This window comes from Elephas maximus, chromosome 24 (assembly GCF_024166365.1).
Source record: "Elephas maximus indicus isolate mEleMax1 chromosome 24, mEleMax1 primary haplotype, whole genome shotgun sequence".
NCBI classification, from domain to species: Eukaryota; Metazoa; Chordata; class Mammalia; order Proboscidea; family Elephantidae; genus Elephas; species Elephas maximus.
The window spans coordinates 12,921,737-12,944,269 of NC_064842.1; the positions used below are offsets into that span (position 1 = coordinate 12,921,737).

The window sequence follows — 22,533 nt, forward strand, 5'->3', positions numbered from 1 at the left end:
GCCCACACCCTCCTCCTCCTCCAGCCTTCTCTCCACTTACCACATAGAACGACTCTGCATTCCCCAAGCCCACCACCTCTCTCTTCCTCCCTGGCTGGCCGCTCCTTGCTCCCCACTTGGCTGCCCTTTCCAGTCTGGGCTGGGTGCCCTGAGCCCCACCTCTGGCCTTGTGGTTGCCGGTTTACCAGTCCTCCTCTCCCACTGGGTTGGCGAGCATAGACAGCCCTGGCCCATCACAGGTCTTAATACATGTTTATTGAATGAAACAGGTTTGTAAATATTTCTTACAGGTGCCAAGCAGAAAATATTTATTTCACTTAATTCTCTCAAGTTTCATCCAGTCCACCTTGCCCCAAACCCTTTACGTGCCCGCTGGTGATTAGTTTTCATTTCCCATGGCCTCGAAGGACCAGACATGCTGGTGAGCTCTCAGCATGGCAGACTGGTAGGTCCTATTCAGGTGGCAAAGGAGCCCTGGTGGCCCAGTGGTTAAAGTGCCCAGCTGCTAACAGAAAGTTGGCAGTTCAAACCCACCAGCTGCTCCGTGGGAGAGAGATGTGGCTGGCAGTCTGCTTCTGTAAAGATTGTAGCCTTGGAAACCCTGTAGGACACTTCTACTCTCTCCTGTAAAGTCGCTGTGAGTTGACTTGATAGCTATGGGTTTGGTTGATACAGGTGGCAACTCCCTGGGTGGTACAAGTGGTTAAGTGGTCAACTACTAGCAAACGTTGGTGGTTCAGACCCACCCAGAGGTGCCTCAGGAGACAGTCCTGGTGATCTGCTTCTGAACGCCTTGGAAACCCCGCGGAGCAGCTCTACTCTGCATACGCGAGGTCATCGAGAGACGGAAACAGCTCAGTGGCAACTAACAGCATTCGGGTGGCTGGTGCCGCTCCTGGCCACTTCAAACGGTGCAACGCGGGTTTCCAGCCCAGAGCGGAGACGGCACGCGGATGTCGTGTGCACTCTGCGTTAAGTTTTATGATTTCAACACCATCCTGCTCCGTGCCGCCTCTCTGACAAGTGACTGCTGCTCCCTGGGGCCGTCTGACCTGCTAGACCAGACATCTTCATGTGGACCTTTCCGTTTAGCACCTCGGAAGCATACAGGCATTAACTTTTATGCTTTCCATCCAAAATGGACAATAAAATTAGGGAAGCAGGTTAGTACTCATCTTCGGGGTCGTCTGTAGAGGTGATCCGAAGCATTCAGAGTCCTCGGGGAGACTTTGGAGGAGATCATTTAGAAAGGCCTCGGCTGGCCTCCACGTTCTTCCACGATACGGTGCTGCCTGTGCAGGGAATACCTGGAGACGGGGAGCTACTGGTTGCGGGGGGAAGCTGCCTTTCCCTGCTGGGCATGGAAGCAGGAGCAAAGGAGTGGGAGAAGCCGCTGGACCTGGCAGGCTGTGGCCCACCAGCCTTGTCACTGGAATTCTGACCGTCCTGGGCCTGCTGTGCGGCCAGAGGCAAGGTATTTCTGCAGGAAGAGGGGGCAGCCTGTCGGTGTGCCAGCTGCTGGGACCGGTCTAATCAGGTGGGAAATGTTCTATAGTTTCCAGACCAGCAAATCACAACCTCGCAGTTAAAAAAAGCTACATGGTCCTAAGTGTGAAGATGCCCTGTGACTTCCGCTGGGCTCCGGATGGGGGACAGTTGGCCAGAAAACTGCCGCCCTGCTGCAGCTCTCTGAAACAAACACCTGGGTAAACACCTCAGCCTGACCCCGCGGGACAGCCTTTGGGTCCTCAGCTGCATGTTCCTGGACACGCTCCTGAAAGTATACCCTTTTCCCGAAACAACAAAGCACTCTGGTTGGGGGTGGTTCTCCCTTACACCCCATGCCTCTATGGCCTCAATTCACAGTGCTGCCCAATTTGTTCTTGTACCTATTTTTTTCTGAGGTGACATGAGACAGTAATCAAGTTCAGTCATACCCAGAGAGCTTCGTGGGATCTTTAAAAGGAAAGAATGTCAGAATCATGACATGCTGGGAATATCACGAATGCCATGTAACCTCAAGTAACATCTGCCATCAAGTCAACGCCAACTCATGGCAACTCTATGTGTGTCAGAGTAGAACTGTGCCCCATAGGGTTTTCAATGGTGGATTTTTTAGGAGATTTCCAGGCCTTTCTTCTGAGTCGCCTGTAGGGGGACTGGAACCTCCAATATTCTAGCTAGCAGCTGAGCATGTTAACTGTTGGCACCACCCAGGGAATCTATAATAAAAAAAAGACGACCTTAAACAATTATGTGGGTGGACTCTGATGTGTCTATGAACTAAAGGGACTGAGGGGAAGACTCAGGAGCTTTGGTGAGACATCTGATGCAGCAAGGAAGCAGGCATTTTCTTCCTTCTGGAGTCCCTGGGTGGTGCAACAGTTAACACACTCAGCGGCTAACTGAATGGTTGGAGGTTCGAGTCCAGCCAGAGGTGTCTGAGAAGAAAGGCCTGGAAATTTACTTTCGAAAACTCCACCGTTGAAAGCCCTGTGCAGCACAGTTCTGCTCTGACACAGGGTTTCTCCATGAGTCAGCATCGACCCCACAGCAGCTGGTTGTGTTGTCCCTTCCTACCAGCCTCTGTGTTTAGGACAATGTCGTTGCTGATACCCTGACACATGTGGTATCTGTCTCCACAGGTGCCAGGGCTAGAGAGGTATCCCACGTCCCCCGGGCTGGCAGGTGAAGGGGCTGCCCCCTGCCTGCTGTCTACTTTGGAAGAGAGAACCTTTCCTAGAAGGAGAGGCTTGGCCCCAGAGACAGCCCACAAGCCTCCGTGGACCAGCCTAGGGGGAAATAAAGTACTTACCTGGTGGTATCTGAGACACCCAGATACCTCGGCTGTCAGTTCGTCCTACCGTGGTGCTCTGAGTGTTGCTGTGATGCTGGGAGCTATGCCACCACTATTTCAAATGCCACCAGGGTCACCCATGGTGTTCAGGTTTCCGCAGTTTCTAGACTAGGCAGACCAGGAAGAAAGGCCTGGCGGTCTACTGCCAAAAATCAGCCGATGAAAACCTTACGGATCACAACAAAATGCTGCCTAAAAGGCTTGCTTTGGGTTCTCGTCATCAGGAGGAATCAGTCGCTGGGAATGGACATACTGTTTGGTGAAGCCGAGGGCCAGTGATGGGGAGGGAGACCCCCAGTGAGATGGACTGACACAGTGGCTGCAATGAGGGACTCAAACACGCCTTCGGTGGTAAGGATGATGCAGGATCAGACAACGGTTCGTTTTGTTGTCCGTAAGGTCGCCATGGGTTGGAGTGGACTTGACGGCAACCAACAAGAGTATCTGAGACACAGCCTACATTTAGGGTGCATGCGAGGGAGAACAGGCGTGGAGTGGAGGGACGCAGAGACCTGGCAGGATAGGGGCCTGGGAAGGCTGGCTGGTGGAGGCTGGCCCACTGTGGACCTCGGTTTCCCATTACTTCCACCCGCCCACGCCGTCTTTCTGATCGTACCACATGATGGTTAACCACAAACACTTGTGAAAACCAAGCCCTTCTAACAGGCTTGTGTTACGAAGGCGTGTGGTGGCGGGGTGAGGCTCTCAATAAACGACTTAGAATCACTAAACCCCATTACCCATGTGCCCAGTATCACTGCCCAAGGGCAGCCGTGCCAGGCACTGTGCTTAGCACGTCCCACACGACAGCTTGCTGGGCCTCAGGTTCTTAATCCTACACTTTATTTCCACCTCCCAGGCTTGCTGTCACCACCTCCCCCTCCCTGCTCAGCCAGCTCCACTCCGCCAGCAAAGCCACGCTCTCTCGGCTGTCATTTTCTTTTCAATTTTTAATCAGTCTGTGTCAAGAAATAAAGCAGGACTTGATCAAGCTTCCAGCTCTCATGGCTCTCTCAGCATAGCAATTTTATGGATTGGAGCTTTGTTTACACTTGTCTAAAACCCAGAGGACAAAAGGAAGCAACTCCACAGATCAACACGTATTTGAAGAGACACTTCAGGACTGTGGATACAGGCAGTCTCCGGATTACGAACCAGATTCGCCCCTAACAGTATGTTTAAGTCCAATTTATAGGTAAGTTGAAGCACATGCATATGGTTCTTATTCAGCCTTCCTTTAGCACAAAGGAGCCCCGTGGGCACGATGGTTAAGAGCTGGCTGCTAAATCAAAATGTCGGCAGTTCGAATCCACCAGCTACTCCTTGGAAACCCTATGGAGCAGTTCTACTCTGTCTTATAGGGTCGCTGGTGGCACAGTGGTTAAAGAGCTCAGTTGCCAACCAAAAGGTCGGCGGTTTGAACCCACCAGCTGCTCCATGGGAGAAAGAGGTGGCAGTCTCCTTCTGTAAAGATTTATAGCCTTGGAAGCCCTATGGGGCAATTCTACTCTATCCTATAGGGTCACTATGAGTTGGAATCGGCAGGACAGCAGTAAGTTTGGTTTGGTCTAGTGTAAGAAAAGGCTCGAAGGCTTTTCAATGATTTAAAAACTGCAGGGCAGCAAGTGGAAGTTAACTGTGATGAAGACTTTGTTTCCAGTAGGGGTTGGTTCCATCGTTTCCAAGTGAGGACAAATTTATATAACATTAAAGGGCAAGTTGTTTATAAGCCGGATGCTCATAACCCGGGATTTACTGTGTTTTTTTATCAATCGTTTTCTTAGAAATAACCTCCACTGGGCACCACAAGCCAAAAAAAAGACCAGTTGCCACAGAATTAACTCCAACTCATGGTGACCCCACGTGTGTAGAGCTGTGCTCTACAGGGTTTTCAATGGCTGATTTTTCACAAGTAGATTGCCAGGTCTTTCTTCCAGCGCACCTTTGGGTGGATTCAAACCTCCAACCTTTCCATTAGTAGTCAAGTGCTTAACTGTGTACCACCCAGGGACTCCACTGGACACCATGAGACCAGCCCAAGAGGATAGTAGGATTGGCAAGTGGGTAAGACAGCCAAAGGCCCCTGAAGCAGGAGGGGAGCGCTGCCTGCGGGCTGGGAGGCCAGCTTCCTGACTTTGCTGGACAAAATGAAAGGAGGGAAAACAAAAAACCCAACCTCCTGCTTTACCCGGAAGCAGAGGATATTTGCAAAAAATTATTTCTGTTTTGGAAAATAAAAGTGTGGCTAAGTTTGGGGAGGGGTACCAATATTAACAGTTACCTGGAGAGGGACTCACGACCGAGATAAACTGCTTTGTGAGATGCTGAAACAAAACATCGCCTTGGTAACTTTCTCCACCGTAAGATAATGTATTTGCACACGTTCTGACCGTTTGAAAAGTAACAGGGTTTATCCAATGACATGGACCCAGGTAACAGACCATGAATACAAATACTGATGACATGTCACCGAGGACAGAACAGAGTACATCGACTCTACTTTTTGAAGAAAGTTCCAGAAAGCAGAGTCAGCCTGAGTCCTTCCATTTCCACTGGAACTGCCACATCCTGCTCTAGTCTTGAGTGGAGTTGTTCAGACCTGGGAAGATTGTCCACAAAGTTACACAAGAACCTTCCCCGTGGGGAACCTGCCCCTTCCTGCGAGGGCAAGGGGGCCCGGCTGCCCTTTCGGCAGCTCAACACAAACCCTCTGCAGAGGTGGAGCCATCCTAACTTGGAGCCCAGAGACAGTTTTAAGCAGATTTTAGAAGCAAATTTACACAATGTGACATGCTTTCAAGGAGGCAGGTAGTACTCATAACATAATCAGTGGGATGTGGAATTCAGTGGGATGTGGATGGAATGGTCCCGTGTCCCGCAGCACGGAGACACGCTAACGCCTTCATCCAGGGCCGGGCTGGGGGTTTCCCCTCTGCCCTTTCTTCCCCATCCTTCTCACAAGTCCTCGAGTCTCTTTGAAAGCGCTGCCGCTGCCGTCTGTCAGCCTCACGGGCTGAGTCCGAGATGTACGTGTGGATCGCTGTCACCATGGAGATAAGTTAGAGAACGTCCCCGGCCCCCCAGCTCTGTCCTGTCACCTCACTCCACAGTACAAGGTTCCCGTCTCCGGGGGTGGGGTGGGCAGGAGAATCATCAGCATTTTGCCTGGTCAAGGGTCTTCTTCCATCAGAGGGATCTCTGTAAAACAAGCGGTGGTCACTGGCTTAGTGGACTGAGACCCAATGGGAATCATCTGGAGTTACGAGCCCCACTAAAACATCTATAAACCAAACACATTGCCGTCAAGTTGACTCTGACTCACAGCGACCCCATGTGTGTCGGAGTAGAACGGCTGCATGGAGTCTGCTTTGCAGCAATCATTATGGAAGTGGATGGCCAGGCCCTTCTTCCAAGGTGCCACTGGGTGGGTTTGAACCACCAGCCTTTAGGACAGTAGTTGCGTCACCAGGAACCTAAGATAGATATCTACAATTCCTGAAATTAATGAGGACGTGAAGAAAACGTTAAGTTCCACGTATCTGTTAATAATCAAATAAACCATCCTCCCATACAACATGTGGGACTGGAAAACCAGTCATCTACCCAGTTCATAAAAAACAAGGTCTTAGGTTTCAACCTTCTGCCTTAATGGCCATACAAACCAACAGGTCACAAAACGCAAGAACAGAGAAGCAGCGCTGCAGAAAACGGGGTCGGGGAAGAACCAGGAGTTAGTGCCCCCATTTGTAAAGTGGGGCTGGTGCTTCCCTCGCCCAGGAAACAGAGCTCTAATTACTCCAATGTATTTTCCCACTTCACTGGGAGCTACAGTCTGCCTTTCCTTGCCACAGGAGCACATTCGCCTTTTACTTCCCATCTGGTAAAGATAACTTAGATGCACACAGACGTCCTCAGGGGACGGGGCGACTGGGGCCACGGCTGGGCCCCGGTGCAGCATCTGGACTTTCTCTCCTTGCCTCTGTGTGCTTTTCCGGCCCGAAGCTCCCCATGCACAAGTCCTGACCAATTAAGGCAGGCAGGAGAGAAACACTCTGGATCACATGGAAGCTACAGAAACAAGGTGCCAGCCTCACTGGCCTTTCTACTCTGGGTAGCTTGGCACCCTTTGGTGTCTCCTGAAATTTCAGCTAATGGGCTCATTACTTGTGAGATGATGATCACCCTTTATAGTAATTTGCCCTGCCAATGGCCTCTACTTGGAGCGAGACAAAGAAGCAATTTAAGCTGAGTGTGAGGGGAGCAGATTGATTTGGCTCTGTGCTGGTGGTGTGGGAGGGGCTGCACATTGTCAGAGCTGGGTGCAGGGACTGTGCTGGGCGCTGCAGTGTCTGCAAGAGGGCTCAGGCCTGGGGTCCACACTCACCATCTGCGATGTCGATGCCTGGGCTGGTGGATGCCACCTCCCCCGCCGTGCCTGCCATCATGTCGGGGTTGCCCGAAGTGGGCTGGGCCCCACCCTGGCCCAAAGGAGGTGAATATAGACTCTGCAGCAACTCAGAGGAGCCCGAGGCGCTGTCACAGGTTTCTGACTCCCCTGGGGCCGTGTCCATGTCTGCTGAGCCAGGGTATGCTGGAGGGCTCTGGTCGTCCACGGGTAAGGGGCAGCCCTGGCCCATAGAGGCCAGGTACCCGGGGCCTAAGGCACTCAGCCCGCCGCTCACGGCCTCGTCATAGGTCGGGAGCATGACAGGCACGCCATCCACCACCACGAAGTCGGGGTCGCTGCTGGAGCTCCTGGGAGGTCCCCTACGGCAGAGGAAAGCAGCCCCAACATGTCAGACACCTGCCAGGAACAGAGGCTAGTGCTCCCCAGCTCGGCTGGAGTCCTCAGGGCACACAACGGGCAGGGAAGGCCTGCAGGGATGTGGGCGTGGGGGAGCACCAGCCCCCCTCAGGGCCCTCCTCTGGCAGGTGGTGGCCACACTCCAGGGAGCAGAGCTGTGACTGCTCCTCTCCTGCAACTCGTCCCTGCTGCCCCTGGACTCTGCTACCTTCTCATTCTTCCCTCCTCCCCACTCTGATCTCTGGGCTTGGCCTGATGGCCATACACAGGTGGGCAAAGGGGCCACGCGGCCCATTCCAACACAGCACCCCAACGAGTGTCTGCAATGTCTCGAGGAAGGGCTGACAGACTGTTGAAAGTAGAGGTTACTGTGGTCTCTAAGTGCCCACAAGGCTCGCCCCCCCCGTGCTGGCTTCCTTGTTGTTTTCTCCTATAGCGTAAGTCTCTTAATTTCCAGTCAAGACAGAACAACAACAAAGGAAAGCTCTCCACGCCATCTGACAGAGGGACCTCATTCAGGTCATGTGGGCCCGCCTCCACCTCCCTACTCAGCAACCATTTTAATCTAAGCTAAGCCTGTGCTGGTCCCTGGGTGGTGCAAATGCACTCAGCTGCTGATGGAAAGGCTGGGGGTTCGAGTTCACCCAGGGATGCCTCAAAACAAAGGCCTGGTGATCTACTTCTGAAAAACCAACCATTGAAAACCCTATGGAGCACAGTTCTACTCTGACACACACAGGGTCACCATGAGGCAGAATCGACTTGGCGGCAGCTGGTAATGCCTGCCTGACTGGTAGAAGGACCCCAGAGGGCGGCTGAGAAGTCAGTCTGTTACCCTCCGGAGGCGTCCCTTTATGTGGAGCACCAGCACCCTCCTGGCCTTGCCACCTAGCATCTTGTCACCTGCTGGATTTGAGCCCAAGTGTGTCTGAAGCCAAAGCCCAGGCTCCATCCAATGCCACACTCTGCTCCCAGCCCCCCTAAAGGACCCCAGAGTGGCTAACAAGCAGTACTAGGCTTGGTTTCTTATTTCCTCTGCAGGGGACTGGTGCTGAGTGATGCCGCCAAAAGGTAAAGTCGCAGGAAGAGAAGAAAGCCTGGGGGCAGATTCTGAATCACTGAGCACCAGCGGAAGTGGCTCCAGAGCTTGAGTAACGCAACATGTGCGCTCCGACATCTGAGGTGGAGATAAACATCGACCTTGCCGCTCTCTAACACCTGAAGGACAGTCTCAAGTCCACTGACTTTTGAAAATGTCTTTCAAAGGCTTAGGGGCTTTTTTTTATTATTATTATTTTTATTGTGCTTTAAGTGAAAGTTTACAAATCAAGTCAGTCTCTCATACAAAAATTTATATACACCTTGCTATATACTCCTAGTTGCTCTCCCCCTAATGAGACAGCACACTCCTTCCCTCCACCCTCTATTTTCCTGTCCATTTGGCCAGCTTCTGTCCCCCTCTGCCTTCTCATCTCCCCTTCAGACAGGAGCTGCCCACATAGTCTCATGTATCTACTTGATCCAAGAAGCTCACTCCTCACAATTATCATTTTCTATCCCGTAGTCCAGTCCAATCCCTGTCTGAAGAGTTGGCTTTGGGAATGGTTCCTGTCTTGGGCTAACAGAAGGTCTAGGGACCATGACCTCCAGGGTCCTTCTAGTCTCAGTCAGACCATTAAGTCTGGTGTTTTTATGAGAATATGGGGTCTGCATCCCACTGCTCTCCTGGTCCCTCAGGAGTTCTCTGTTGTGTTCTGGTGGGGGCTCCTTGTCCCACCATTCTTAGAGGTTACCAAGAGAGGGAGGGGAGACCCCCAAAGCCCATGCAGCCCAGAAGGCAGGAGGCATGAGGGAAGAAGAGGCTGGGAATCTCTGCAGCTGAGCTCCTTCTGAACCAGACTTCTCTCACTTCCTCAGCTCTCCACCAATAGCCAATCCTGAAAGGATTCTTGAGACGCTAAGCTGAGTCCCTTCCTCCTCTGGTCGCCCCATCATCTCAGGTCAGCCCCCTTTTCTCACTTAGGACATCCCGCCTCTTCACCATTCCCCAAGCGTCCAGGCCAGGGCAGCCAGACGGCTCTCCTCCGCATTTCTCACCCTCACAAGCCCAGGCCGTGGCTTTCCCACGACCCGGTAGCTTCTCCTCTATTACATCCCAACCATCATGTCAGCTCCCACACACCCACTCACCAAGCTCCAGTGTCTACTCTCGTGGGACCTGGAGGGAAAAAAAAAATTCTTGGCTTGTCCTTGAGAATCTTATTATCTATTTGGATGTTGTTGTCATTGTTAGCTGCTGTCAAGTTGATTCTGACTCATGGCGACCCCATGTATTACAGAGTTAAACTGCTCCATAGGGTTTTCTTGGCTATAATCTTAATGGAAGTAGGTCACCAGGCCTTTCTTCCATGGTACTGCTGGGTCGATTCGAACTGCCGTTTAGGTTACCAGTTGAGCGCAAACTGTTTGCGCCACCTAGGGACCTCTATCTGGATACATGAGACCAACTTTTCCAAAACAAAAAGAGACTGATATAAGATGGAATATACTCGAGGAGTAAAAATCAAGTGAAAGAGTTTTGAGAACATTTAAAAAAACATCTTAATATTTAGTCAATATTCTGGAAACTTTTCTTCCAATCATATGTAGAAAAATAGCCATATGGACCCCTGAAAGGCCTCCAAAACCCCATACCAAACCCACCGCTATTGAGTCAATTCCAACTCCTGGCAGCCCTGTAGGACAGAGTAGAACGGCCCCACAGGGTTTCCAAAGCTGTAAATCTTTACGGAAGCAGACCGTCACCACTTTCTCCCACAGAGAGGCTGGTGGGTTTGAACTGCGCACCTTTTGGTAAGCAGCCGAGCGCTTAAGCACTGCTCCTTGAAAGTACTCCAATGCACTACACATCACAGCCGTGTCGTTTAGCCTTCTCTTTGCAATTCTTAAGCTGTCCTTAGATATTGTCGTTGCTCGGTGACGGAACACAGTTTCTCGATTTAATAAATAATAAAGCTGCGGACTGGGAAAGTAGGTGGCAGGCCTGAGAGGAATGGAGGTTCCGGCACCTCAGCAAGGGCTCGGCCAAGGCCCCAGGGCAGCACTGACACGGGCCTGGTCAGGAGCAAAGGTGGCCCCCACTCCTAGCAAAGTTTTCATGGCTGGGAGAGTGAGGTGTCTTTGGGTTCCAAGGATGGGGGCCTCTGCTGCTAGGCAGGGAAAGTCGCTAAGCGAGGGGGACCCCTGTGGGAACCAGGAGGCTATGAGGGAGGGTGGGCGGAAGCAGGGGCGGATTAACCAGCCAGCATGGTATGCACTGGCTTGCACTGAGCAAGGTACACACGGGCTTAATTGTATTTACTTGCTAATCCGTGGTGAGCAATTTCTCCTGGGTTTCCCCACGTCGTTGATGTGGTAGGGGACAGTGAAATCGTATGCTGCAGACTGGTGAGAGGGCACAATCGGGCTGTGCCTACCTTGCTTGTTGGGTAACCCAGCCCTGGGTGCAGGCTGTCTCCAGCACCTCCGCCCCGTTTCCTCACTCCTAACCTCTGGGAGCTGCATGAGACACAACTAGATCTTCCTGGAGGGAAGACAGTGAAGGCAGTAATTGTTATTCGTTTGTAAAAGGCAGCTCGTGTCAGAGACACCCAGCCAGTGTTCTGTGATGTTTTGGTCTTCCAACCTCACATTCACAAAGCTCTTCCTTTGCTTTCTAACTTGTTTCCACCTCCAGGAACAGTGTCTGCCCGCAGTGGTGTTGGGTGACGGTTTTGTGTTCACAGGGTTCCCGGCTGCTGTCAGAGCTGGGGGAGAAGGGCCCAGGCTTCTCCATGATGGGGCCAAACCTGCCTGTGTGAGGGTTCAGCAGCTCCTGCTTTGTGCTGGTGACCGTGAAGACACCAACCACAGACAGTCCGTGCGGCCAGGAGGCTCGAGAGCAGCCCTCTGAACATCCCACGTTCAGATCCTAGTTCAAGGTGCATGCGCAGTGCCCCATCCCAAAGCCTTCCTTCCTTCCAGAGAACTCCCACGGTGTGTCATTTCTGAGCCTCTGCCATGGCCCACACCTCTACCTGGTATTCTGAGAGGTTTTGTGAACTGTCTTGTTCTCCCTGGGGGCTGTCAGCTTGTTGGAGCATAACCGCAGGGCACAGGCGAGGAGAGATGATGGGAACGGTGCCCCATGGCAGGGCGGTGCCCAGCCCGCAGCCCTGACTCTGTGCTCCCCTCTATACCCCACAACGCCTGCCCCAAGAACGAGATATGGACGGAAGTAGAGAGGGAGAAAGGCGAGAAGTGAGGTCTGTCTCCAGATTGGTGCTTGGCCCCCAGACACTTTGGCATCCCAGGAAAGTGGTTGCAGTTCTCTCTCCTACTCCCCCTTAAAGCTACCAGTTGAGTCGATTCCAACTCATGGCAACTCTATGTGTGTCAGAACAGAACTGTGCTCCGTAGGGTTTTTAGTGGCTGATTTTTTGGAAGCAGATTGCCAGGCCTTTCTTCTGAGGGGCCTCTGGGTGGATTCAAACCTCCAACCTTTTGGTTAGCAGCCAAGTGCTTGACTGTCTGTGCCACCCAGTAGTCCATTCCCCCCTTTAATCAAATCTGTACCTTCTCTCTTTGCTGCTCAAAGTGGCTGCAAGGAGACTGACCGGATCAGACGTAGGGCATCAAGGCCCAGCACTGACCTGGGGGGAAAGTGGGCCTTGAACTTGGTCTGGAACATCCTGGCCAGGATGACAAGCAGCAGCACCAGCAGCACACTGGTCGCTGTGAATGCCACGATCTTCCACGTGGTCAGGAGGGTCTCGTGGGTGCTGGGCCATGTTTGCTCTGTGAGAAAGAGAACAAAGCTGCATGTGAGGCTCGCAGACCATGGTGGGCAGCGCACTGGCTCCCCATGGGCTTGTTTGCTGGGTTGATCTGGCGAGCTGAGATGCCCCCAGCACCCAGCCTCGACCCCAGGGCTGGCAGAGGTGCCATGTGCGTGAGCTGGCATACGTGACATCACGTTCGGATCCACACTGTGCTAAAACCCGTCCCCAGGGTGGGCTCTGCCTGCAAGTTCCCATTGCAGACCTGGTATGAGCCTGGAGTGGGGAAGGGGATGATGGGGGTCCCTCTCTCCTGCAGAAAGGTTATTCTGAAATGGACCAAGGGCGGGGGGACAGAGGCTGGGCCACAGACCTTTATGAGTGTTCTGGGGTATGTCAGTGGTTGGGGTGAAGCATGGGAGGGACAGAAGATCACGTAGACATGCCTGCTCTGTGCTACTCTCCCCTGCCTCCCTACCTCTGCCAGGTAAGGGAAGCAAGAGTGGACCCTCTTGGCACAAGCCACCCTGTCTCTTGAACTTCTTCTTCCATTGAGGCTGCCTCCTCCCTCTCCCCACATCTCGCTCATAGCCTCACTCTTAGACAACCTTCACTCTCTCCCCTCATTTGTTAATATTACCATTTTTACACCTAGGGATACCCTGAGCTAATAAATGCTTTTCCCCATGTGCTGTGTCCAGGGCAGGGGAATGTGTGTAGCCATCCCCACAGCTCAGGGCAGGTGGCTGTGGCCACAGCCTGGAAGATGCTGGAGAGAGCGGGCAGGACCAGGGAAGGCAGCAGACGGTGAGGGCAGGCTAGTAACCAGTGGGACGAGGCTGTGAGGCTGGTTTGCGAGTAATTTGCTATTAACTGTAAATCACCAAAGTTTGCAAATGCCTGCATTTTTATAAGTGAGAGCAGGATTTCCCCCACAATAATATCGTTTGTATTGTGAAGTGCTTCGTTGAGTAGACAAGAAAGGCGGGTTGGGTGTAGCGTGAGTCCTGGGCATTGTGCATAATTCTGGTCACATCCATGGGCCTGTGTCCTGCATAAGTAAGGCATGCCTTTTGCAAGTGGAAGGAAAAAGTTTGGTGGGTAACGGCGTGGACAGAGGTTGGTAGAAGTCTAGGTATTCTGTTCAGAGGGTCAGGGTTTTCACTGGGAATGGACAGGCCAATACTCCAGCCTGCTGAACAGGGCCTAGCATCATCCAGCCCAGAGATCAACACCAGCCACGTATGTCCACAAGACTCGTTCTCGAGATCCTGCTCCTAACACCGCGTGGGGGCAGGGAGGGCTGGAGCGCAGACCATGGTGTGCGGTCTGAACTTGGACGTCCTGTCCAAGGAGGATGGCGTTTCCCCCAAGGCGAGGCCTCTGGATTTGCTCACCTGTCTTGATGCAGTAGACTTGGTAGGAAGGGAACCACTCTCCATACTGGCAGGTGATGTACTTGTAGTCACTGGTGAGGCTGTAACCAGGGTCACAGTAGAACTCCACCACCGTGCCGTGGTTGTACCGCTCACAAGGCCGAGGATGGCAGACGAAATCTCCGTGACTCACCATAGGAGGGAGCGGACAAACTTGGGCAGTGGGGGAGAATAAATGTTTGAGAACCACATGCTTATTCTGCCTGGAGCCCTCCAGATACAGACATGCCTAGCAGTCACCGCTCCTTAAAGAGGTGCGGATCCATTCATCACAGACTACTGAGTCATACTAGAGACAGGCCGCTCTATTGTATTTTCCTATGAAGTCAAACGGAAGCCTATTATACTATTCCCAGCATGCGTGGCTCTCACTCGGTGCTGTAAAGTACATCATAGAAGAGAGGCTTGTTTTACAATGCAGAGTATGCCTCTTTAATAGATATTTATAGTAAGTGACTCTACTAATAATGTATGCTATTATGTGCCAGCCAACCTAGTAAATAAAATGAAGATATTTATGGACAAAATCTTTACCAAAAGGAACAGCTATCCCAAATCTGTGTCTGTGACTACGGTAGTAATTTGGGACTGTTCCAATCACTGGGAAGTGATTTGGGGTTTGGCTAGTGACCAGCATGGAGCGATTCTTCTGACCTGATGTAGGAGGGGTGGGCAATGGGTGGATAGTTAGGGGTCTTGGGTGCTAGGCTTGGTTCTGCCACCAAGCCACTGTGTAACCTTAAGCAAGTCACTAAGCTCACTGAGCCTCGCTTGTCTCCTCTGTAAAATGGAAGCTTATTTTACCCTGGATGATGTTGTAGGGTTTTTCTGACACTAATATCCTATGATTTTGGGGGAAGAAAAAATGTTTTTAGTTTCCTATCTTGAGGCCCCACTCTGGGCTGTGAGGAAGAAGGGTTCCATCTCTAAGAGCAGAAAGACGGCCTCAGTGGTGTTAGGTACATTCACTCCAGGCCACAAAGGGCCCTCTTTCCTGAAGAAGGACTTAGAAATACACAGCTCTAGTGCTTTAACATTCTTCGAGAAATAATCAAACCATGGGCTCTTCCAAGGCCGGCTTCAAACTCACACTTGTGGAAACCAATAAGAACCTCAACCAAAAATAAAAGAAGTTAACTTTTGAGCTCCTTTCTTGGGGGAGTTCAACACCCTAGCCACTGCAGACCACGGCATTGCCCTGAATGGGCTCATCCGTGCGCATGTCTGAGTCCTTGTGGAGATCCACTGACCCCAAACAGGCCGCCAGAAGGCCACAGAGAAGCTGGCAGAGCTTGCTGTCAGTGGCCTGTGCCCACCGAGGCTAGGAAACAAGATGGGCCTCCCTCCCAGCAGGCCCGCGCTGATGGAGGCGCTCCAAGGCGGGAGGCAACGAGGCCCTTACAGACACTATCGCTAATCCTCCAAAAAGCCCTGCAACAGAGATACTGCTGGGTTTTTTTAGAGATGAAGAAGCAGAAACTCAGAGTTCAAGTTCTCCAGAAGCACCTGGAGGGGTGGCTAAGAGCTCAGGCATGCCTAGGCAGACCTAAGACGGAATTCTATCCACCAGCCGAGTGTCCTGAGCAAGCCACTTCTTTTCTGAGCGTCAATGTCCTCACTGGTAAAGCAGGGGTCTTGAGGGTTGTTCTGAGGAGTGCTGGGAAGGGCTTAGCCCAGGGCCTGACAAGCTGTAAGCGGGTCCATCGGGGGACAACCAGACTGGGCCTGAGGACTCAGAGAGAGGGAACGAGGTAACTGCTTGTGCATGTGATGGAAAATGGTGACACCACCAAGGACAACGAGGGCCCCAGGGATGAGCAGCCACAGGAAACCACTGCCTCCCCAAGGCCGGGAGGACAAAGCGGTTCCAGGAACTGTATCCCTTGGCCGAAGACATCCCCTGCCCCAAAGTGAAGGCAGAATGGCAGAAGGCAGATTTAGATTCTGCTGTGAGAACCTGAATTATGTGCTTAACTGTGACAACCACCACCCCACTGGTCTCCAGGCTGACCCGGCTCCTCTGGCTGCCCAGGGAGGTGTGGAGGATATTATCTATGAGCGCCCCACGCCCAACGCTGCCCCCTGGAAGCATCTCTGGAAGATGTGGCCGTGCCTGTGTTCAAGGCCCACGGGGCAGTAGGACTTTCTTGTTAGGCCCCCCAGGGCCACTGCAGGATTAGAACATGGCCAGGAGGACTGCTTCAAGGCTCAGACAGCATCAGGAGAGGTTGGAAGGGGCCCAGTAATGTATGCGAATCTGTTGTCAGCAGGCTTTTTTCTCACTTGGCCTGAAGAATAAAGGACTGTTCAAATCAATGCATTAGCCCTGAGGCCAATGGCCCCATGGTATGCTAAAAAAACGACTGTAGCGTATAGGTCAATCCCTGAAGGAGGCAAAGGGAGCCAGCGGCGTGCGGTGTGCGAAGGCCGCGCTGCAGTCTTTCCTTTATGTTCAAATCCCAGCTGCGATACTGAGGTGCTCCAGTGCCAGGCGCTCCAGTGCCAGGCAGCTTGTTTCACTTCTCTGGGTCTTACCTTCCTCATCTGCGTGATGGGGGAAAACAATTCCTAACTCCTAGGGTTGCTGGGGGAAACCCTGGTGAGGTAGTGGTTATTACATCTGCTGACCAAAAGGCTGGGAGTTCAAATCCACCAGGCGCTCCTTGGAAACTCTATGGGGCAGTTCTACTCTGCCCTATAGGGTCGACTATGAGTTGGAATCAACTCAAAGGCAACAAGTTTTTTTTTTTTTTCTTTGTAGGGCTGTTGGAGGGCCCTGGTGGCTCAGTGGTTAAACATTCGAATCCACCAGCTGCTCCTTGGCAATCCTATGGGGCAGTTCTACTCAGTCCTATAGGGTCGACCATGAGTGAGAATCGACTGAACGGCATCAGGTTTGTTTTTGTGGTTTAGGTTTGTTGTAAGGGTTAGAAGATGTATGTAAATAGCTTAACCAAAACACCAGGCACTTAACAGCCATTACTATTATTCCACCATCTGTTTGTCAGTTTGACATACTGTGGTGAGTGACATGTTGCTGTGATGCTGGGAACTCTGCCACCGGTATTTCAAACACCAGCAGGGTCAGCCACGGTGGACAGGTTTCAGGGGAGCTTCCAGGCTAAGACGGACTAGGAAGAAAAGCCTGGTGAAGTACTTCTAAAAATTGGTCAGTGAAAACCCTGTGTATCACAAAGAATATTGTCCAATATATTGCAGGAAGGTGAGCCCCCTAGGTTGGAAGGCCCTCAAAATACACAGTGGCCAACTGCAACAGTGGGCTCGAGCACACCAACGATGTGAGGATGATGCAGGACAGGGCAACGTTTCGTTGTGTTGTACACGGGGTTGCCATGAGTCACAGCTGACTCAACACCAATTAACAACAACATAGTATTATTGGTGCCAAAGCGGCTGAGTTCCCGTGATGCCCCTTCTGTGCTGGGGAGCTGAAGTCTCTTTATGAAATCGGGATGCCTGGACCGCGCTGGGGCCACGTTTTCTCAGAGGCCAGATAAAAACCATCCACGGCAGAGGCTTTAATGCCGAGGCTGTCATCATCGGCTTGTAATGGAGATGCATTTTCCCCCCAAGTGGAAACATTTATCTTCATACTTCGCAGAGCTTCTAATGATTGCACCTGGCAGACCGTTAGCTTTGCTGCCAGGCAAACCCCCGTTTCACCATCGGGGCAGAGGGTGGGGAGTGTTTCATTTAACTTGGAAGTAAACAACAAAAGTATAGCTAATTATAAAATTGGGGAAGCTTATTTAAAAACGACAGTGCAGGAACACCTCAGGCTCAGGGGACTTTCCACCTGCCAAGACAGCCTCTAACAATTGGGGCCAAACATAGTTCTGCCGCCCGTCTCCCCCGAGGGGCAGGTAGATCTGTACAGACAGGTGGACACGCGGAAACGGCGTGGCACTGCAACTCTACTCTTTTTTGTTTGTTTCTCACAATTTTCTAAATTACTAACCACAGTTATTAGTTTTGTGAGACTTGGAGTCTGGGCATTCGGTGGTTCCTGGCAATGTAGCAAGGCTGTGAGGAGACGCGGCCAGAGACAGCAGTGATCACCCTCCCTCCAGCGCCGTCACTTTGCTCCTTGTCTTATGATGGAGGGCGACGGTGCCTTTCAGATAAGCTGGAAAATCTACACCTATGCAAATGGTTACAGCGTACGTGTTTCCATCACACGCAGTCTCTCTTGGAATTTGACAGTGGTGGGCTAAGTTGTGGGGGTGAGGGGACAGGAAGATGGGGTACAGGGCACTGGGAACCCCAGTCTGCCTTGTTGGCTACGAATGGCTTGAGCTGGGGCAGACATAGGAGTCAAAGCTGTGCTCGGACTGTAGTTTCCCCGAGGAAGCCTGCCTACCAATCCGGCCTCCTCTCTCTGCTCCAGCAGGGCCTCTCCTCACCCCCTCTGGTGATTTCAGATTTCATTCCAGCACAAACACCAGCTCCTTCACTAAGCCACCCCGATCATCCAGTCAGGGAACTCGGAATCGCTGGGCTCTGTACACATGGCATGTGTTATACTTGTACAAATTCATAAACTCTGAGGGCAGCGGAGGTTCAGTGGTAGAATTCTCACCTTCCACGTGGGAGAGCCAGGTTTGATTACTGGCCAACACACCTCATGAGCACAGAGGTTATATTTAAAGCCTTGGGACTGGATTGGGCTCATCTAAGGAGACAGGGTCAAGAAAAAAGAGAAGGGGGTCCCAGCCCAAATCCTGAGAGAGTATAGGGGGAAAAGAGACTGGCATAGGAGGCATAGTGTGTCACGGAAGTCGAGAGAGGAGAATGTTTTGAGGAGGAAGGTGTGGTTCCTCTCAAGCTGAGAAAGATGGGACAGAAGAGTGACCATTGGATTTTTTTTTTGAGGGAATAATTTTGTATTTTATTTTTAATTTTTTAAGTTGTACTTTAGATGAAGGTTTACAGAGCAACCTAGTTTTTCATTAAACAATTCATACGTATACTGTTTTGTGACACTGGTTGCCAACCCCACGGCATGTCAACACCCTCCCTTCTCAGCCTTGGGTTCCCCATTGCCAGCTTTCCTGTCTTCTCATCCTTGCCCCGGGCTGGTGTGCCCATTTAGACTGCCAGGCCTTTCTTCCAAGGCACCTCTGGGTGAAACAGAACCTCCAACCTTTTGTTCAGCAGCTGAATGGGTTAACTATTTGCGTCACCCAGGGACTTCATACAGTTGGCACAAACAGGTGGATTAACCAGTAAGCAAGGTACACATGGGCTTGTGCTTACTTACAAATCTGTACTGCACAAATTGCAGTTTCCATCCCATCCTTGACGTGGTAAAAAACACGCGAAACTGTGCACTACAGATTCGTAAGTAAGCACAGTAAGCCCGTGCGGCCTTGCTTATTGACTAATCCGTCCCTGGTAAGGAATAAATAACTGAGGGGAGACTGCCTTATAAAACAGCCAAGCACTCTCCAGGTGCTTGCCGCCGTTGTGACCAGCACTCACCCTCTCTGCCAGATTAACACTGCATTTGGGGAGCATCTTAATGCCTTGAGCCAGTGGCTCCTCAACGCTGGCTGAACAGTAAACCCACCTGGGGCGCTTTGTCTAATTGGTCTGGGATGACCCTGGGCATCACAGGTCTTAAAAGCTCCCCAGGTGATTCTAACCGATAGTCAGAGTTGAGAAGCACTGCCTGAGGTAGTTGTAAGAGAGTGGGAACAATGAAACTCCCTCTGTTCTGCAACTACAGGGGATGAATGACTTTCAACAGAGTCAGTGTTAGAATCAGGGCTAAGAAAGCATTCCTTCCAGTTCGAACCCCTGCTGAGAATTTGCATTTCCACCACAGATATACTGAATCAGGGTCTACAGTTTAACAAGATCCCAGGTGATTCTTATATACAATAAATTTTGAGACCCTCTGCTCTCCTAGTGTTCCTCAGAATTGGTCCCTAACCAGCAGCATTAGCATCACCTGGGAACTTTTTTAGAAACGCAAATCTGAACTGCTCTAAAGCTCTGGATGGAACTGAATTGTCAAGGTACTTGGTCTGGGTCTTCACGTCCACCAAAAAAAAAAAAACAACAAAAAAACCCCGAACCAAACCTGTTACCTTTGCGTCAATTCTGACTCATGGTGACCCCAAGTGCCCCAGAGTAGAACTGTGCTCCACAGCGTTTTTACTGGCTGTGATCTTTAGGACGCAGATTGCCAGGCCCCAGGCCATTCTTCCAAGGAACTTCTGGTGGATACACACTGCCCATCTTTTGCTTAACCATCTGGGCCACCCAGGGACCCTGCACTTCCACCAGATCCTAGTTATCCCAGTGCTGTCCCATCAGCTTCGGGATCAGCTGAGAGCTTATTGGAAATGCAAAACCTCAGGCCACACCCAGACCAAGGGAATCCAACAGGTGACTGCAGCCAGATTCCCAGGTGATTCACGTGCAGTTACAGCTTGAGAAGAGCTGCCCCAGACCCTGAGAAAGCTCTGTCACTGGGCTCGGGGGTGTGAGGACACAAAACTGGCAATGCAGAATCTCGGTCCCAGCTGGCCTTGAAGAACGGGGACGGGGGGGAAGCCAGTGATTCTGTGTACTGAATGCAACAGCACGGTCTCAGACACCCAGCGCGCTGCTCTGATAGGAACCAGGAGTGCAGGACTGTCCTGCTCCCACGTGCACAGAATCACCCGTATCTCTGCCCTCAGGAGCTCTGCTGGCTTCTAGTAATCCCCCCTGTCACTGCACCCACTGTCCCAGGAATGTGGGAGGAACCCTCCGTGCTGAAGTCAGAGCTGTCTCCAAGGCTACATCTGAAACTTTGCTTTAGCTCGGGAAAAATCAATAAACATTATACAACACATTACATTTTCCACTTTTGTTGTAACAGCATGGAAGGCCGATAAACGCGTCTGCCAAAGGAAGCAAATGATGAGGCTGGGACGTCCCCTCGTTTCCTGGGCTGATGGAGCCTTGCATTTCCTTGCTCAGAGATGTGCTGACAGATTAAGTGTGAGATCAATATTACCAGATGGCCCAGAGGGAGGGCTGTGATGAGCCACCCGTCCCAGAGCCGCCACATTAGGGCATCCCTGCAGAAGGGCAGAAAGCATCGGATGACAACTGCAACCCCTGAGTGTAAAAAAATAGGGCTTCGTGTAAGAACCCTGGAGCCGGCCTGGCTCTGCAGATGTCGCCATGAAGCCACAGAGGAGCAGGCAGGTGAGGAAGCAGGTGGACAACCGTGATTTCTGCCAACAGCCTTCTGCAGCAAGGATGGGCTGTGCCAAAATCAAACGCTGGTATGTGTTTCTGGTGCCGAGGAAGGTGCACCCATGGCTACCTCGAGCACAGCCTTCAAAGCACTCTAGTGTCAGTGAAATCTTTCCCAAAACATCATCCCTACAGCTGAAATTCCTGATGGAAATCAGGGCATGTTAATTTTTCAAAAAGGCACAAAAATAAAAGGTATGTGTGTCCCATAAGGAGAAGCCCTGGTAATGCAGCAGTTAAGTGCTCTGCTGCTAACCAAAAGGTTGGCAATTTGAACCCACCAGCCACTCCAGGAGAAAGATGTGGCAGTCTACTTCCATAAAGATCTACAGCCTTGGAAACACTATGGGGCAGTTCTACTCTGTTTTTTTTTTCTATAGGGTCGCTATGAGTCGGAGTCATCTCCACGGCAGTGGGTTTGGTTGGTCCCGTGAGACCACACAGGAAGCCCCGTAGTTAAGCATTTAGAGTAGTGTGTTCTGTCTCCCTCTGGAGCCAGCAGACTCTTCCACTGTCAGAGATGACACCAGAGTTGGCTGTTGCCAGTGTATCCTGGTGATTCTCAGACTATTCCTTCACAAACTAGAACAAGGTGTCACACTAATAAATTTAATGTACCAAATTTTCTGAACCTCTAATTTTTCTTGCATAATTTTTTTTTTTTTTTGGTGTCTTCTCATTCTCATCTATTAGCAAGTCCTAGCAGATGAAGGAATAAATAATTGAGTAGTCAGTTAATAATGTTGTTGTTGGCTGCTGTCAAGTCTGTCCCCAACTCAGGGCAACCCCATGCACAATGGAAAAAATGCTTTCTGGTCCTGTGCCATCCCCATGTTCCTGCGATCAGGTATGGACCAAACCATCGTGATCCACAGGGTTTTCACTGGCTGATTTTCTGGAACAGATTGCCAGGCCTTTCTTCTTGGTCTGTCTTAATCTGGAGCCTCCGCTGAAACCTGCTCAGCATCACAGCAACATGCAAGCCTCCACCGACAGACAGGTGGTGGTTGCGCATGAGGTGCACTGGCTGAGAATCGAACCTGGGTCTCCCGCGTGGAAGGCGGAGTTAATCCTGTTAATAACAGTGGGAAGCAACTGGTCATGCTTTGTTACTAGCTGTGTGTGAGTGTGTGTGTGTGTGCGTGCAGGCATGCATGCTTGCAGGCATGGTCCTATAGCATACACAGAAAATAAGCATCTATGTTTTCTGGTAGTAAAATGGTTTCTGCTTTCTACAGTATAATCTTTTTCAGCATTATTGTTTTGCAAGGAAGCGTGCTATTCCATGGAAAGTACCATGCTTTTCTGGCACTTGGGCAACTTTGAGAACCCTTGGTTTAGAAG

The 22,533-nt window shown here is 51.3% G+C and overlaps 1 protein-coding gene across 2 annotated transcripts in view; it reads right to left on the reverse strand.

The window, feature by feature from the left end:
* Positions 1-242: 242 nt before the first annotated feature.
* The window catches only part of SUSD4 (sushi domain containing 4), a 167,498-nt gene continuing 145,207 nt past the window's right edge, over positions 243-22,533 (reverse strand). For both annotated transcript variants that reach the window (XM_049868030.1, XM_049868029.1), the window contains exons 6-9: positions 13,876-14,067; positions 12,353-12,497; positions 7,242-7,624; positions 243-6,055 (exon numbers count right to left, since the gene is read on the reverse strand). In XM_049868030.1, the coding sequence (XP_049723987.1) occupies positions 6,027-6,055; positions 7,242-7,624; positions 12,353-12,497; positions 13,876-14,067 (749 nt within the window). In that variant the 3' untranslated portion in view covers positions 243-6,026. The remainder of the gene's footprint in view (positions 6,056-7,241; positions 7,625-12,352; positions 12,498-13,875; positions 14,068-22,533) is intronic.